The sequence below is a fragment of the Peromyscus maniculatus genome, chromosome 20, assembly GCF_049852395.1.
Source record: "Peromyscus maniculatus bairdii isolate BWxNUB_F1_BW_parent chromosome 20, HU_Pman_BW_mat_3.1, whole genome shotgun sequence".
Lineage (NCBI taxonomy): Eukaryota > Metazoa > Chordata > Mammalia > Rodentia > Cricetidae > Peromyscus > Peromyscus maniculatus.
In genome coordinates, this window is record NC_134871.1 from 46,623,572 (window position 1) to 46,641,650 (window position 18,079).

The window sequence follows — 18,079 nt, forward strand, 5'->3', positions numbered from 1 at the left end:
TTAGAAGCCAGAAAAGGGCGTCAGATCCTCTAGGACTGAAGTTAGAGATGGTTGTGAACCACCATGTGGGTAACTAGGGATTGAAACCCAGTCCTCAAAAAGAACAGCTCTTAACTGTTGACCCAATCTCCACAACCTAAATAATGTTTTAAATGTTTTTATTTAAATTCTAAAATTCTAGGGCAAAAAGAGGTTATTTGCAGAAAAAGCTTAAGAAGTCCTGCCTTAAAGTACCTAACTCTGTCCTTCAAATGCCAAGAAGGCTGAAAGACATTCATGCAGCTCTGCAAGACAGTGGGAATCCCGCTCTGAAAGCATCACAGAACCCAAAGTGCATCCATCCACACTCTATACAGCTTTGAAAACACTGACCGGCCCACCCCCACCCAAGTACTTAGTCACATTAACCCTGTACTCTCCTGCTTCCGGGTAGTCTGTCCGTGAACACAGAAACTCAGGGCTGCACACCTGTTAGCTGTGCTTGCCATGGTCTCCTGTATCCTTACTGTATGTGTCACACCTATGTGTCACAGCCCCCTAGCAAAAAATAACACAGAGCCCTTGCTGCAGGACTATAGTTTCCTATTATTAACTCATTTAACCTACTCACCTGTGAGTCAGGAATTACCACCTTCAATTTACAAATGAAAAACTAAAACCAGAAGTAACTTGCCCATAAGACTCTCAGATAAGTAACTGGAGACAAAATTTGATCTTAGGCAATCTCATACCAGCATGAGTCCTCTAGACTCGGGACTTTATTACAATGTAATAATTGTTCAGATTCGGAAATACAGTGTCACCAAAGCATTACGTAGTACGTACGTAGTCACTAGTCTATGCACATGTCACTGCCCCACTGAAAACTCAAGATACTGTGCCCAGCACTTCATGATTCAAGTAAATTCGGGTTTTAGGTTAAGAGGTAAAGTTTTTAAAATAATAACCCTATCCCTTAGGTCTGCACCTCACGGTTCCTACATTGTTAGCCTACTCTTGAATGCCATCATTTCCTAAGCCACATTCTCTGGAAGGTAAGATAGACATATCAAATGTGTGCTGTTTCCCTAGAGAGACTGGCTAGGCCCCTCAGGCTAACTGGGAGACATTCTACAGATCCTGCAGAGGCCCACATCACCTTCCCCACTGGCGACAGCACTGGCAGCTTATCCCCCACCTCCAACAGCCACCAACCTAGATCGATGGCTCTTATCAAGATCACAGAGTAACCTGAGCCCTCTGCCAACCCATCTCTAGACTGCTCCCGCAGGCGCTTTCCGCTATCAGGTTGCACAAATGCCTGGAAACCTTACACTGGGTGTGAAGGAAAGAGCAATAGGCGAAACAACAGAGCATCTGGTGCCCTGTCTGCTTCCATTCACTGTTGAGGCAAAAGACTCAGGCCACTAAGACAGAGCAAACCTGATTCACCCATTGAGGAGCCTTGGAGGTCACAATGACTGCGTGATGAGCCTGGACTGAGGAGAGGTTGACATCCATCTAGAAGATGATGACATCTCTTGTAGGATGTTGGTCCTCGATACATTCTTCCTCATGAGAACAAACTCTACTACAGAAGCCAACTCTAAAAACAGCTCAAGTACAACTCTAAAAACAGCTCAAGTCAGGCGCAGCAGTGTTTGCCTTTAATCCCAGCATTCGGGAGGCAGAAGTAGGTAAATCTGTGAGTTAAGGCCAGCCTGGTCTACACAGTGAATTCCAGGGCTACACAGCAAAACCCGTCTCAAAGCAAAGTATAACAGCTCTTTCCTAGCTTTAAATGCATTAGTGTGTAAAGGTAACAGAGCTAGAATCAAGCCTAATTTTGAAACCTAATCCTCTACCATCCAGGAAACAAAGATATTTCCTGTGTGTTGAGCAGTATCTTACTTTCCAACAGGCCTCAGTTACATGGAGCCCATATTATAGGAAGAACATCAACCCGGGGCTTTCCACAAACATAGGGGTTACATGCAGAGAAAGGCAATTATGGCTGCTGAGATGGGAACACCTACTACCAATTAAACCCTCCTTTCTCACAACTCAACACCAAATTTGGTTCACTGCCTGGCAGTGACATTCAATCATAATAAACCTGGGCACCTGGGAGATGTCTGATCTACAAGAGATGTCATATGAAATAAATCACTGAAGTCAGATTGCATGTGCAGTGACTCAAGGCAGATTCTGAGGACCATGAGCGCAATGACAAATGGGCTATCTGACCCACAGCTTGCCCTACTAGTACAGACAGACAGACAACCCAAAGCAGCTGGCTGGGAAGGCAGAAAGCTGATAGTACTTGTCTTTACTCCATCACCAGTCAGGGATAAAGATGCAGTTTAGGTCTCTGGCCTTTTATTTCTGGTTCCATGAAAAATATGGCAGTATACCAAACGCGGTCCAAGACTAATCACTCATTCTCACTGAACACACAGATATGGTTATCTCAAAAGACCAAAACAAAATCATCTTAATTCTAGAAAGCCAACAAGTAGAAGGGGAGGGGGGAGATCAAACTGACAGGAGAGGATGCCCAAACAGAGAAAAGCAGCAATCAGAACAGTGCGAGTATTGCCCTACATTAGAGTTGTCAGAGGTAGGGAAATACATAGGAACTGTCTCTGTTGTGGAGAGGCCACCACCACATCAGTTACCCTGGGAGAGAATGGAAAGCTGGTGGAAGGCAGACTTTCTACTCCTTAACCTCTGTGAATTCTGCACAGTAACCATGTGAATATGCTGTAAATTTTACAATAAATGTAAAGCCAGGCATGGCGGCACTCACCTTTAGTCTCATCACTCAGTAGGCAGAGGCAGGCAGATCTCTGAGTCTGAGGCTAACCTGATCAACATAGTGAATTCCAGACCAGCCAGAGCTACACAACGAGACCTTGTCCCAAAAGTAAATTAAATACATCAACTATTCCCCCTAACTAAAGCCAAGGGAAAAGCTACCTTCCAGGCCATCCATCTTTAATGACTTCTATTTTGCCTTCCATGATCAATCTACTGATATGCTGTTAATTCATCATTCAAGCAACAATAAAATTAGAAATGAGATAATTCTGAGACAAAACAACAACAAAAACTCAACCCATCATACACACCACAACCAATGAGCTCATGTTACTTCCCACAAAGCTAAACCACAGGAAACCAAGATAAACACAAAGCCCTGATATACTGTTTGGCACTTGGACTATACACTGGCTATATCCAAAATAACTTAAGAAAAAAACTGGGTTTCAGTGCTGGCTTCAAGTTCTACAGAAAGCAACAGCACTGGAAATGTTTTGAGACAGGCTTGGTGGACACACCCTTAATCCCAGCACTTGGGAACTTGAAGCAGGAGGGAGAAAATACTTTCAATATTAAGTATGTGGCATTCAAGGACAGTAAGTACCTATGTGCTCCATTTTTTATCTGTCATACCATTAATTCCTATGAAAGAACAAAACTTAGAAGGCCTTGATAAAGAGCCTCTGGATTGGAGGAGGAGTCTCAGCTTGCTTCTCCCTAGTCCCACCTTTTAGGATTGCTGTAGGGACTGGCTGAAGCCTGTGGGGAAGCCTTTTACAAACACACCATGAGCTTCATGACCACTACATGCAACTTTAGGCAGCATGCTTCAGATTCAGAGATGTGATCATCGAGAGATGTTCAGAGATATACACAGTTTGATCTGTTTTCCGTAAACATTTAGTAAGTTATGACTATTCCCTGGCATTGGAAATGGAAGGACTGTGTGAGGCCCATTCTAGTTTTTCTAATGGGGACTGAGAAAAGCATCTATGAGCATCACAGGCCTGAAACCATTAACGCGAACACTCTCACTGCCATATTAAAAGCATTTACACTCTAGTAGAGCAAATGAAAAATGTAGGATTCCAAGAACAAGTGGTGACTACGGTGCACTCGCATCTGGGACAGATGGGACTCACCACGAAAGGGAGGCAATTCATTAAATGTTATGTTTATAAAATCTGAGTCAGGAATTAACTTAGATGTAGAAAACGGGCACAAATCTGGACTCAGTTAAGCCAGTTTGGAAATTCTGTGTAAGACTTCACATTCACTGCTGGGCAGTGGAGGTGCACACCTTTAATCCCAGCACTCGGGAGGCAATAGCAGGTGGATCTCTGTGAGTTCCAGGCCAGCCTGGTCTACAGAGTAAGTCCCAGGACAGCCAGAGCTACACAGAGAAATCCTGTCTCAAAAAACCAAAACAAATTACTCCACAGTCACAACATCTGCTTGGAAGTGTACAGTACAGCAGTTTTACCTTTTGTTTAATTCCTTTTTGTTTAATTTGTTTAAAGTGATGTGACTTCTTTTTTTTTTTTTTCAAAATGATACTTATTATGTTTCTCAAAGATCAACAGAATAGTTTTTGACACTCCTAATTAAAACAATTTGCTTTGCTTAAAACAATGTTAGACCAGATGAGTTGTTTGGTCAAGCTCTGGAGATTAAGTTAAGTTTTAACTGTCTAAAATTAACACTAAAGCTAAAATCCAAAAAAAAGTAAATGAGCCCACCACTAAACCCAAGAATATCAAAGGAAGTCTTAAAATAGGCTTTCCATGGCTAAAAAGCAAAGCCTACAGTGACATAAGTATACAGGGGACACAAACACAGACACAGGGTCATCTATCATCACAGCATTTTTAGCCAGTTGACAAAAATCATTAATGGTCCCTGAGAAGCATCTTTTCTGAGTGACTACTGTAACAAGGTAGATTGTACCAAGGAAACCAACTGATCTCTAACACTGTAAAACAACCAGCTCAAGGCCAAATTGTTACAGCAAAAAGACCTACTTAGTATCACAGGAAGCAGCTACAGATCTATGCTCAGGAGGGAGCCAAAGATGTCTACAATGAGCAATGAGTTAACCAGAGGTGGTCAAAATGTTAGTATCTAGGGACACAGGCTGTAGCTCAGTCAGTATAGTGCTTGCTTAGCAAGAGCAAAGCCCTGGTTCAACACCTAGCATTGCCTAAACCGAGCATGGTGGGGCATGCTTATTATAATCCCAGGCCTCAGAAGATAGAGACGGGAAGAGCCAAAGTTCAAGGCTACCCTTGGCTACACACCTGGTTCAAGGCCAGCCAGGAACACAAAGAGACCTTGCTGCCCCCTCCCCCGATTCCTCAAAAAAGGACTGTCTAAAGCCAGATGCAAATCTGAACAAGACCAGCACTACCTACCTCAGTCTTCACTGATATTAAATTGGCTTTATTGAGAGGAATGAATCAGCCTATGGCTTCAAGTTCCAATGCACCACATAAAACATGCAGTAAAGCCTATGCATACAGCAAACACAGGATATATGAAACCCTGCCTAGCACTCCGCTCCACTCTGGTAAACCATTTGCTTCTCTGCCTCTCTCCTGGAGATATGTACAGTACAAAACCTGGTGGTACTTTCAAAAGAAGCATTACTAACTCCCAACAAGCTCTGCCAAATCTCCCAGTGTAAGAGGCAGTCATTGTGGAGATTTCCTCAAGTTCCAACAAAGGCATCAAGCCCACTCTGCCCACCACTAACAGTGACAGTGTTCCTGCTAGTTTCTATGAGGTGAAAGCTGATAAGTTAAGCAATGTGATGCTGAGAACTACCATAAAACTTCCAAATCTGCTGGACTGTGCTTTCAAGTCACACAATCCTACCATCCCATCCCACAGAAACCGAGCTGCAGCAGTAAGGGCTGCCAAGCTACACACCTGACAGATTGGGGTAAGGACCTCATTTGTAGAAGCTTTGACATGGGTGGAACGTTGAAGGAGGGATGACGCTGAGCAAAGATCTGCAAGCCCTGCCTTCCACCAAGATTATTTCCAACGCTCTCAAGAATCTCTGTGGAGCATGCTGAAGTGCAGAAAGAAAACAGTTAAAAACAAAGATAAGCCGGGCTGTGGTGCCCCATGCCTTTGTGGTAATCCCAGTGCTCAGGCAGATCTCTGTGAATTCTAGGCCAGCCTGGTCTACAGAGTGAAATCCAGAACAGACACCAAAACTACACAAAGAACCCCTGTCCCAAAAAGCAAGCAAGCAAACAAACAAAAAGATAAGGTTGTAGGAATGAGTATGAAAGTCCCACTAAAGGTAATCTCTGTGACTAGCTCCATGCCTCAGGCAACTGCTTTTCTACCAACCCAGCGTCCCAGGCAAATAAGGCAGGCCCATCACAAAAACCTGGGAAGCTGAACCAAAGTCCCCAGAAACTAATCCCTAATGAGATCCATATAGGTCTGCTCTGGAAAACGTTCTGTCAGCAATTAATGTCCCCTCCTCCAAACAGCTGCCAATATGCAGAGGAAAAAGCTCTCAAAATAAAACAGTTGGAAGAACTTCCCATGAGCCTCTCTGTTCCTTAAGTGTTCCAACTCAAGCTGTAGCTGGAGGCCACACTGGACCCCACAGCCCTGTCTGTAGGTTCTCTAGCTCTCCTACTACCAGTTCTGCCCCCTGTTCTGCCCACACCCAACTCCACCTCCAGAGTGAGAGGAGTCCCACAGCCACCAGCCCATCTCTCAAAATAATCATGTTTTGCTTGTGGTACTTCCAATCAGGATAAGGGGGGGGGGGGGAATCAATGCAGCCAGAAAGAAAAATAAACAGAACATCTCCTTTAAATGCCATATATGCCTGAGCTAGGCATAGTGGTGCACACCTTTAGTCCCAGCACATGGGTGGCAGAGGCCAGCCTGTTCTACACAGTGAGTTCCACGACAGCTAGGGCTATAGAGAGACACTGTATCAAAAACAAACAAAAAACCACAAACCTGGAATTAAAAAAAACAAAACAAACAAACAAACAAAAAAACCAAAGCTAAAGTACTTTTCCTCAACAAAGAGAAACCAGGGAACCAGCCTCTATGTGGGAAAGTTCTCACAAGAACACTTTTGGGGACTTGGGTCCTTTAAAAAAGAAAAAAGTAGCCGGGCGGTGGTGGCGCACGCCTTTAATCCCAGCACTCGGGAGGCAGAGGCAGGCGGATCTTTGTGAGTTCGAGGCCAGCCTGGGCTACCAAGTGAGTTCCAGGAAAGGCGCAAAGCTACACAGAGAAACCCTGTCTCAGAAAAACCAAAAAAAAAAAAAAGAAAAAAGTATGTATGGTTTAAAACACCCATCTGAAAAACTCAGTTTCCTCCCTTGGAAAAGCAGGTTTTTAATGCTGTTATTCAACTACTATCTTTGATAATTCAAAAAATATTACCCACTTTGTGACGGTGTTTATCATGAATACTCATGGCATTCCTAGATGCCACACAGTGCAAGATAGGTCAAAAGGGGTGCGTGGCTGCTCTCCCTCCTCCTCTTAGAGCCTGCTGCACCCACTCAGAATCTAAAAGGCCAGGCAGGAAACATGCCCTTAGGAAGCCTCCATTACACTAACCAGGGAGGCTGGAAGGTGGAAAGCAGGAGGCCAGAGTTACAGAGGACCCAGAACAAGTAGCCCCAAGAGAAACCAGAAGGAAGAACAAGGCCCAGGAAGAAAATGTTTGTAAAATTCTTCTATGAATCTACCTCCAAAGCTGAGATTTCAAAGAAATGTATCAAACTTCCTCATTTTCAAATGTACCCAACATGGGTGACCTAAAAAACAAATGTGTGTTGTGTAAAATGTCTCCACTTACTAATCTTCCTGGACCCCTTACAGTATCTGATGAAAACTGGCTGGTTGATCAGTAAAGGTTTAAAGTCCACAACTGATCAAGTAAATCGTGGTAACTGTAGTGCTGTATCTCAGCCACAGCCCTCCACACTCTCCAGGCAGCATGGTAAAAGGCAAGTCAACAGGCTGCTCCAGTGACCCCGACATGTTAGTTCCAAATGCCCTTCACTGGTACGGCCCCTGTTTTCCTTAACACACTGTTACAAAGGGGCTTTTAGACATACACATGTGCAGTCAATTAGTATCTGAGCACAGGAAACCAAATATCAGGTTGCCATGCCCACCTGACACATTTGGCTGTTCAATTCCACCCCAGCTTCTGTTCTCAGAAAGCCTTTTCTCACCTTTAACCCTGATGGCAATGGAGAGATCCAGTAACACACATAGAGCATGCAACACCCAGCCTTCACAGGAGCTGCAAGGCAGACACCAAGGGCCAGACCCTCAGGGAAAATCTGGAGCAACTATTAAAGCCATCTGTGAGCCACAACTGAGAAACAAGAAAAATCTTCACTTCTCCAAGAACAGAGTTCCTTGGCCTCTTGGGGCAAGCATGGTATGAAATCCTATAAAGCCCTAAGGATTTCACAGTCTATTCAGGAGAGGAGGGGTAGACATTTGAACAAATGTTAATCTACAAAGTCCTGTAACGGGCTTCGGAGATGGCTCCATGGGTAAAGTGCCTGCCACACAAGTGTGAAGACTTGAGTTCAGATCAGAACCCACAATAATGCCAATGGGCATGGTGGTCAGCCTATGTTCTGAGCTAGAGAGAGGCAGAGACTGGGAACTGGACCCCAGCAAGCTCATTAGCTAGACTAGCAGAAAAGGCAAGCTCAGGGTTCAGCAAAAGACCTACCTATATAAGATATATAATGGACAGTGATTGTGGGAGACAACAGACATCAATTTCAGGCTTCCAAACCCACATATGCACCAGTGAGCATACACACACATGCAAACACACAGACACATGTGCATACCAAAAACAAACAAGCAAGCAAACAACAAACAAAAAACAACTAACAAAACCATGGACACTGGTAGATGAGAGTAGTCAGGAGACATCTGGGGACAATCAACACTCAGGAAAGTCTTGAAGACTGAGCCTTACAAATAAGGGGTAAGGAGGCAGGGGCAAGTGCAGAGAGAAGAGACAGGAGTTTCCTGAAAAGGAACAGAAACAAAGTGGAGGCTTGGTGTCCTCAAAAACTACAAGTCTCTGGCCATGAACATGGAGGTAGAGTGTAGAAAAAGGAGGGGCTGGTAGACTAAACAGGAGAACGAACATGATGCTGGGGCAAGCACAGGTTCCAACAATATTTTGAGCAGAGTTAACAGCGGCTCTGCCTTTAGGGAGTCACTCCTATTAACAGTCTGAAGCTGGTTTGAAGACACTGAGAAAAGAGGTACCGCTCGCTGTTCAATTCCACTAACCCAAGCCATTACAAAGCATACAAGACAGCAATCCATCTACTTAAGGCAGCACAGTTATTCAGCAAACTTGAATGATTTGAAAAAACGTTTTCACTGACTCTGTATCCCTGGTCCTCTGGAAGAAGAACAGCCAATCTGTCACCCACCTCCCAGGAAGGCTCCCCTGGATTCTACAGACTAGCTACACTACCCTCAGGCCCAGCAAGAACCAAGACACTTCAGTAGCCTTCGCTTCTTACAAAGAATAAAGCCCCCCACAACACACACACACACACACACACACACACACACACACACACACACACACACACCCTTAATGCCAGGTTCATTCTCTTCCTCCCCTGGATATAGAGCAAATGAGGTTTCCCAGTTTAACACACAGCTCATCAGCTCATCTCCAACAGTCCCCAACTCTGGCACTTAATCAATCGGAAGCACATTAACCACTCCATGCTGATCAAGCAGTAAGCAGGAACTTACTGAGTGCTGTACAGCAGGATATAAGGAGGGCTGGGAATCAACATTTAGCACTGATAGGCACTTTAAATAATCTCAGTTACTCATTGTAGTAGCTCATAAGCATTAATTCTCCCAGGTCACAGATGTGCGTGCAAGGACTCAGGACTTTGCCAAGAGTTGGTAAGTGGAGAAGCCAGGACTCAAATCCAAACCGGGAAGACTCCAGTGGTGTTTACTACACCACCTGTAAAATATATAGATAACAAATGTTTATACGACCAGCTTGGTAATAACAGGCTCTCCCCCTTTAAAGGAAGAGATAACTCTTTAAAATCTCAGATAAGGGATCACCCAGAAAGGTCAGACACAACCAGATGATAACAAATTAAATCTCCAAATGCTGCTAAAAAACATTAATAATCAAAAAACATTCAGGCTCAGGAATTAAAGAGATGACTCAGAGGTTAAGAGCACTGGCTGATCTTGTAGAAGACCTGGGTTCCATTCCCAGCAGCCATATTGTGGCCTCAGTTCCAGGAGATTCAACAGATATTCTACACATACATACATACGGGCAAAACAAACATTTGTACACATAAAGTAAATAAATCTAAAAAACTTTTTTTAAAGTTCAGGCTCAAATAATCAAAGCAACTTAGCCATACTCCAGAGAAACATACCCTCCATACACACTCCCCTCAGGGTCCCTAAGATAATGTCTGTGGGGTGGGGGAGAAGTGCCCTGCTGCTCCCTGGCTCTCTCAGTTAATTTCCCAAACCGTTTTGCCAACCCAAATTACAGAAATATGTCCAGGATTCACATGGCAGTTCTGATCCGCTTTGTCCCAATCCTGGCTCAAGCAGCTTTGCACCACTCTAACTAGATCAGCAGCGGCCAATGGGCTTAGTCAAGCTGATCTGTGATGGATTAGATAATGAAACCTTAGCCATGTAAGCTGCCCGCTCCTCCTGGGGCGGCAGGGGAAAAGAATAAGAAACTCAATACGGCTAGGGGCCACCTAAACATGGCATGCACTCGTCAGGCCTCGCTCCATCTGTCTGCTCATGCTCCAGAGTCTGCCGCTTCCTTCCCACCATCTCTATGGTTCCTTCCCTCTGTCTCTACTTGAAGTTTAAGTGTGCCCCAGAAAAAAGGTGTTTATGACGTTGTGTTTACGAACATACAACAAAAACTCAAACACGTCCACTCACGATTGTTTCGGCAATTAAAGCCCAACAATGGCCACTAAAGGCCTGAGAGACATCAGACTAGCACTTCACGGGCACCCACCAGTGCTGTGCACAGTTACATTCATTTTCTGCACTGCTTTCCCCTCATCCTGTAATCCTGAGGCCTGTCTGTACTAGTCTGCTTTACAACCACATGAAGAGAGTTCAATCTTTAGTCAGCTCAGGTTATGTTCAAATGTCAGCGTGAGAGAGAAAAGAATGACAAGGTGGTTAGAAGAAGGGAGGGAGCGGAGACATGGTCCCCTCAGTCTGAGTTACCAGAAGACTAATTCTACTTGTAACTCAAATACATCACCAGGTTTACATTTCTGGGCTTTCATGTCATACAGGAAAGAAAAATTTTCCTTTCTTTCTTTCTTCCTTCCTTCCTTTCTTTCTTTCTCTTTTTCTTTCTGTTTTTCCTGGAGCTGAGGACGGAACCCAGGGCCTTGAGCTTGCTAGGCAAGTGCTCTACCACTGAGCTAAATCCCCAACCTGAATTTTTTTTTTTTAAATTCCAGTGATTTTTTTTCCCCTTGACTATGCCTCAGTTTTCTCCACCTGAATATATCCTCCCAAAATTCAGTGGACGTCCTAGCTCCCAGAGTGATAGCATCTGGAGATGGGAGTCTTTGTAAAGCATTAGAATTCAATGAGGTCCTGAGGCTGTGGCCACTGAGATAAATATCACTACCCTTGATGCACTGAGTGACTGAAGGCCACCTCAGCAGACAGCCAGAAGGTACTACTTGCAAGCCATGAGGCAGACCAGGTCCAAACCTCTTGGCACCATCTTAGACGTTCAGAGCAGTGAGATAGAAATGTCTGTCATTTAACCACCAGTGGATGACATTTGGTTGTGGTGGCCTAAGAAAACTAAGGCAGAGAGAAATGAGGTTTACGTCATTCAGATGAGACACTGTCCACAAAATTACTTGTAAGGAAAGCACACTATTGAGTAACTTTACTGAGAGTAGCACAATGCCCAGCTTCAGAACCAAAAACCCAAACAAGGGTCCAAATAGATACCTACCTAGAAGGAAATCAACCTGGAAATGAACAAATGTGAAGATAACTGAATTCAAAAGACACCAGGATACCTGAGAGCCCTCCCCTGTGACCAGGAAGAGCCTTCTGGCTACTACAGTCACTAAAAAGTGACCCACACCTGATGGCCAAGATCTGTAATACTAGCTACTTAGGAGACTGATTCGGGAGGATAGCAGGCCTGCCTAGGCCACAGTAAGTTCAAAACCAGCCCAGGCAAAGTAGTAAGATACTATCTCAAAATAAAGAATAAAAATAGGGCTGGGATATAGCTCAATGGTAGAATGCTTCCCTAGCATGATCAAGGGTTTAATCTCCAGTACTGGAAAAAACAAAACAACAACAACAAACAAACAAACACACACACACACACACACAACTCTCACAGACTACACAGGTAGCTCAGTGGTAGGACAATTACCAAGCACACATGAGGCCTTAGATTCATTCCCCAGAGTGTATGCTTTTATATACACACTAATGCAGACATACATGTATACCACACTTGTTCACACTGCTGCACTCACTAAGCTACTCCAAATTGATGACTACGGTCAGAAGCAGTTACCAGGCCACAAAAATCACACACCAACATTTCACTGCCATAAAGACTTTTGCTGAAGGTATAAGTAAAAACTAAGATACACCTCACCTTATACTGCAGCCAAATTCCTGGAAGATTACATAAAAATACAATTTTTTTACGATTAAATTGTTTGCAACCACTAGAAAGGCTGACCCAAAGCATGCCTCGGTCTGTTTGGTAGAACCTCCATGTCACACGTACCAGCCTTGCTGAAAGTGGGATGATGTGCTAACATCTGTACATGTGACACACTTAGCTTTCCACTAATACAATAACTATCTCCAGGCTCCATTTTTTAATAGCCACATTTCTCAACCATGCTTCAATTTTCACACCAACTCCATCTCTTTCCTCCAACTCTGCAGTCCAGGTTTCTCTACTTCTCTACTCTTCCCCAGGCTGAGTAGACTCTTCTCCCCTCATGAGGCTTCATGCACTGTTCTCGAAAGCACTAAGTCTTCCTCTCTCCCTCAGGTTCCTTCTGAGCCTAGGGCTTACAACACAAGCCCAGACTCTGGAGTCCCAGAACTCCACTTTGGAAGTAATGATGTCCAAAAGCTGGTGGTCTAACCTAACAAGACTCAGCCTTGAAACTTAGTTGTAGTTCCATTTAGTAAGTAGAATTAACTCAGTCAACTACTGAATTCGGAGGGGGAGGGGGAGAGTTCATTCTTTGCACTCTAGGGCACTGAGTAATTTTGTGATGGTTCCTTCACTCAGGAATCTCACGATTAATCCCTAGGTTATTTGTAAGTGATAAATCTCAACTTCAATTTAACAGACATTGAACATTTACTATAAACCCAGGTATTATGAAGAATAAATAAAGGAAATACAGTTTCTACCTTGTAGAAGCTTACAGTCTAAAGAAGCAGGCACAATAAAGCCTCTAATGACAATAAAAGATGAAGCATAAGTACGCATAAATATACCAGCAGGCAAAAACAAAGTCTAATAGTGCCAATTATGCTGTCGGGAAATCTTCAAGGACCCAGCTATGATTTCAGAAAAAACTCTGTCTTCAGATGAGAAAAATACATATATGCTCTAAGACAAACCCATATACTAAAAAGCCTATATAAAGAGATAAGATATCTATGTAGCACCTCCAGGCCCGTCTAACGCTGACGTTATCTCCTGAGAAAGCCCATGCCTGCTCATTCTGTCCCAGCTACAGTGGCCTCCTATGCAGCGCACCAAGCTGCTTCTCTCCCAATGTCTCAGCCCTCTGGGTTCCTCTTCCCTAAACCACTGAATGGCCTGAATCCTCTTCCCTAAAACCTCTGAATGACCCACATCTGCACTTCAAAGGTCACCTACAGAGAGACCTTCCTGCACCACTCTAAAGTTGTCTCTTTCTCTACTTAATTTTCCCACAAGCTAAGAAAAACTACTGATTTGTCTCTTTCCATGGGCTATTAGTTCAATAAAGGTAGGGTTTCTTTATTTATCCTCTAGGGTTAAAACAGTGCTAAACACACAGGAGGCAAAGGCAGGAAGATCTCTGAATTCAGAGCTAGCCTGGTGTACATAGCAAGCTCAAAAAAAAAAAAAAAAAAAAAAAAAAAAAAAACAGTGCCTAAGAGTGTCACAGCTGCTTGATAAACATTAGTTAAATAAGCTTACACACCCACAGTTTTTTTTTGTTTAACTTTTCATTCATTTGTCTCCCTGCCCAGGTCACATGCAGTTAGGAAAGGGAACTTAGCTTATGTTTTTCAAGAAGGCAACCTAGAAATCACTTTATACAAACACTTTTCTAAATAAGAAACAGAGGTCCCAAAACATAGGTTTTCCCTGGGGTTAATACAGAGCTAGTTAAAAACAGAGGGAGAGCTAAGTCAATGACTATGTTAACACCTGTGTGACAGGGTGTGAGAGAACTACTGTGATGAGCTGGGCATGGTGGTACATGCCTGTAATCTCAGAAATCTACTAGGAAGGTAGAAGCAGGAAGGTCAGGAGTCCAGGAGTTCAAGGTCATCCTCAGCTACCAACCACACTGAGTTCAAGACCAACTTAGGCTACAAATTGGAATCCGTTTCAAAAACAAAAGCAAAACCTGCAATCATAAGAACGTACAAAGGGAAAAGTAAAGAATATTCATAAATATACAGAGTAAAATAATTCTCTGTGGGATAGTTCTAAGTTGTCCAATTGCACCCAAAGGACCTAATTCACTCCTTCCTCTGAACATCCCCAAGTCCCTATGCACCACTCCATTTCCAAGTATCACTATCCTTAGCCAATGTGAAAGCAGCCAGCAAACAATAGGCAAAAGAATGAGAGAGCAAAGAGAACTATTAACTAAGACCAACATAGAGACGGGGGAAAGTGACTACACGTGTACTCAGATGTATGCACACACCAAGTGAACAAGCCCATCAACAGCTGTATCCGGCGATCCCTCTTTATCATCCAGTGCCAACCCACCTCACTTTGTCTCCCCATTCTTCTGCGGCTCCGAGATTGACTTCACAACCCCTCTGCCTCACAGACTTCTTCTAAGGGAAGTAAAAGCCAGCATACAAAAGAATTCAAAAATAAACAGCCAAGGGAGTCCCTTTTTACCAAACCAATGGAGCTAACAGGGTGGATTCTGCAAAGGAGACAAGAGGCACACAGCAAACATGCCAGGCTTTAAGTACAGCTCCTTTCCCTACCACAGGAAGTCAGGCAGAGCACAGGAAGTCTTTCAGCACTGCAGAGATTTCCAAGAGTGGTGTAATGGAGAGAGCACAGGAATAGGAATTAGAAGCAGCGAACTGGGTGGCTTTAGTCAAATCACTAGTCTTCTCAGGACTTCTAACTCCCTATCTATAAAAATGAGGTTGTTCAAACATGTTGGAACTTGAGCACACCCTTTCCCACCACGCACACAAAAAAAGATGCAAAGTATTGACCCTTCACTGAAAGTGCACATATAAGCCATTCTGCTTAGCTCTGCCAAGTGTTGAAGACTGAGAACCCGCAGCGGGAAAGTAGGTGGGTATCTCTGGCCCCTTCCATCTCTAACATTCTATGATTCTAAAAGAATTAAACAGCATCCCACTGCTGCTGAATGAGCCTCTCCATTTCATAACCAATTATTTTCTAAACGGAGACCAAATCCTAAAGCCCTTCCTCAAACTAAGTAATAACCGACAGCATCAATACCTTGGCCACCCCCTCCCTTCATCAGTCAGCTTACCCTTGAGGCCACAACTCAAGAAACCAGCCTCCTAACAACCCTATAAATTTTCTCCGCTACCCCAGGACACTCGTCCTACGAAGGTAGAATGCAACGGGTAAAGCACAGGAGGGACATGCCTGATCCCTCTCTCCAGACTTAGTAGCATGCTGCACAAAATTAATGAGACTGAGCATCACGGTGCCTCCACACCTCCAAACTCCGCGGACTTCTCAGGACTCCCCGTGTAACTGATTGAACCCACAAGCTCAGCCACATCCGCTTTCGGGTCTCTCCAGGAGTTGGCTGGCTTTTCAGTCTGTCCTCCACATGCCGCTCCCCTTTCCCCATCCCACTGTGCCCAGGGTAAACCAAAAGGAGTCTCCTTCTTCTCGGGAGCTTTCCCATTAGCTTCCCTCGCTCTCGACTCGGCCCAACAGCTCTCCTCAGGACCAACAGATCCGGGATACCCCAACTTCCCAAGAAACTGGGGACGGGCTGAAGAAATAGACTGCATCCCGATCCTGCTCAATCCCCCAACTCCAGAAGGAAAACCCCACTCCCTCGCGCTGCCTCCGGGGCCCCCTTAAGAGCACAGCCCCTGCACCGGGCCCCAAGCCCACTCTCCAGCCAGGCCCACCCGGCGCCCCGAGGCCCGAGCCCGCCGCGGCCCGCCGTCACCGGGCGCCCGTCCCGCGCCGTCACCTGCATCCCGCCGTCGGCCGCCTCCTCGGTGCGCGGCCGCTTGCTCAGGCCGGGCTCGGGTCCGTCTGCCCCCGCTCCGGGCACCGGCAGCTCCAGCTCCGACTCCCGCTTCATGCCCCGGGCAGCGGCACCGGGCCCGAGCTGAGGCGGCTGCTGCTGCGGCTGGCCGCCTTCCGCCATCCGCCCGCGCCCCCTTCGCCTCCGGGAGCCGGGCGACCCGCGACAGGCCACCTCCCCCTGGGCCTCGGCGCCGACAGTCGCGACAGGCGGGCGCGCGCCGGCCCCGCCCCCCGCGTGCGTGCGTGCGTGCGCGCCGGCCCCGGAGTCCCGCTTCGGCTGCTTCGGCTTCTCGCTACCGCTCCAACTCAGGCTTCTTCGGCTCCGGCTCCCGCTCCGCCTCGGGCTCCGGCTTCCACTCCGGCTTCGCGCCGGCCGCTCGCTCGCTCGCTCGCTCGCACGCACGCTCGCACGCTCGCTCGCACGCGCGTGCGCCGCTCCCTCCGTCCCTTGGTCCTTCAGTCCCGCGCTCCCTCACCACTCGCCGGCTGCGCGAGGAAGGGGGCGGCCCGGGCTCCCGGTGTGGGGAGGGCTGTTTATTTGGGAGGAGGAGGAGGAGCGCGTAGCCGCAGCCAGCTCACTGGTCGGGATCCTCCGTCCCGCCACTGTGGCAGCGCCGGGAAGGCGGGGAGAGAGAAAGGAGGGAGGGAAGGAGGGACCTGGATGTGTGGGGACTCGGGCCGCCCGCGCGAGAGGAGGCTGGGGCGAGGGGGCGTGGCTACGCCCCCCTCGGCAATCGCCGCCCCCCTCCGCGCGGGCCGCCCGCGGGAGGCCGGGAAGCGATCGGAAAAGCTCGGGAATCTCCGGGATGCTCTGGGAGGCACGCAGAGGGAACGGTCTGCCTCTTTTAGGGCGGCGGCCGGAGGGCGGAGCTGGAAGGGCCCGAGTAAGGGGCTGCGGCTCCCGCTAGTTGTATTAGTTGTGCGAAGTGGTGACCTGGTATCTCCCATCGGGCTGCCTGGGATATGGGGAAGCAGAAGGGAGCTCGGGGAGAGGAGAGTCTCGTTGCCTGCTTCCTCTCCCGCCCAAGAACTGGGAAGTCCAGGAATGAAGGCTCTCATATGTGCTTTTCTGAGAAATTTTGCTATGAATAGAATGATCGCATCCCTGATGATTTTAATAGTGCCTGATGTTTATAAGAGCTTTACGGCTTACACAATGCATGCACGGACCCGTTTTGAGCCTGGTAATAGAAGGCATGCTTTCGGTCCCAATGGATGAACCTGAATTTGTTCAAGTCCTGGAGCAGAAACGTGGTCGATCCAGATCGCATTCTCTTGTTTTCACTCCTTATTGCCTGAGTAGCCCTTCACTGCTTATCAGCTTCATGCAGTTAGGTCTGTCCAGTAGGTTCTCTACCTGATTGTAAATGGAAACTGCGTCTGCCTCTCTGGGTCCCAAACTGTGGCATGTACATTGTGAAAGAATGTTGCACAATAGCCTAGCTTCTAGCCTTTCCCTCTCTTGCTACTTTAAACAAGTTCGTTTTTCTCTTTGGATCCCAACGGCAGTATCTGTAAAGCAATCGTTTGGGTCAGAGATTCCCAACCAGGGAAGGATTGGTACCTTTCCAACACCTCCCATTTCCACATTTGTCATTTGATAAATTTTATTTTTCACAAATGGAGGGCTGCTGCTGGCTTCTAGTGAATAGAAGCTGGCAATGTTCGAAACTTTACTGTGCACAGGACAGTCCCCACAAG

The 18,079-nt window shown here is 46.2% G+C and overlaps 1 protein-coding gene across 24 annotated transcripts in view; it reads right to left on the bottom strand.

Annotated features, from left to right (window-relative positions):
- The window catches only part of Rbfox2 (RNA binding fox-1 homolog 2), a 264,663-nt gene extending 247,603 nt beyond the window's left edge, over positions 1-17,060 (bottom strand). For 4 of the 24 annotated variants that reach the window (XR_013046494.1, XM_076556301.1, XM_076556279.1 and 1 more), the window contains exon 1: positions 16,320-17,049. Coding sequence is in view for 23 of the 24 variants with exons in the window: in XM_076556301.1 (XP_076412416.1) it covers positions 16,320-16,499 (180 nt within the window). In the remaining variant the exon portion in view is untranslated. Of the gene's footprint in view, positions 1-16,319 lie in introns of all 24 variants that reach the window. The other 20 variants (XM_076556277.1, XM_076556271.1, XM_076556282.1 and 17 more) reach the window with 9 other exon arrangements.
- Between the last annotated feature and the right edge of the window lie 1,019 nt (positions 17,061-18,079).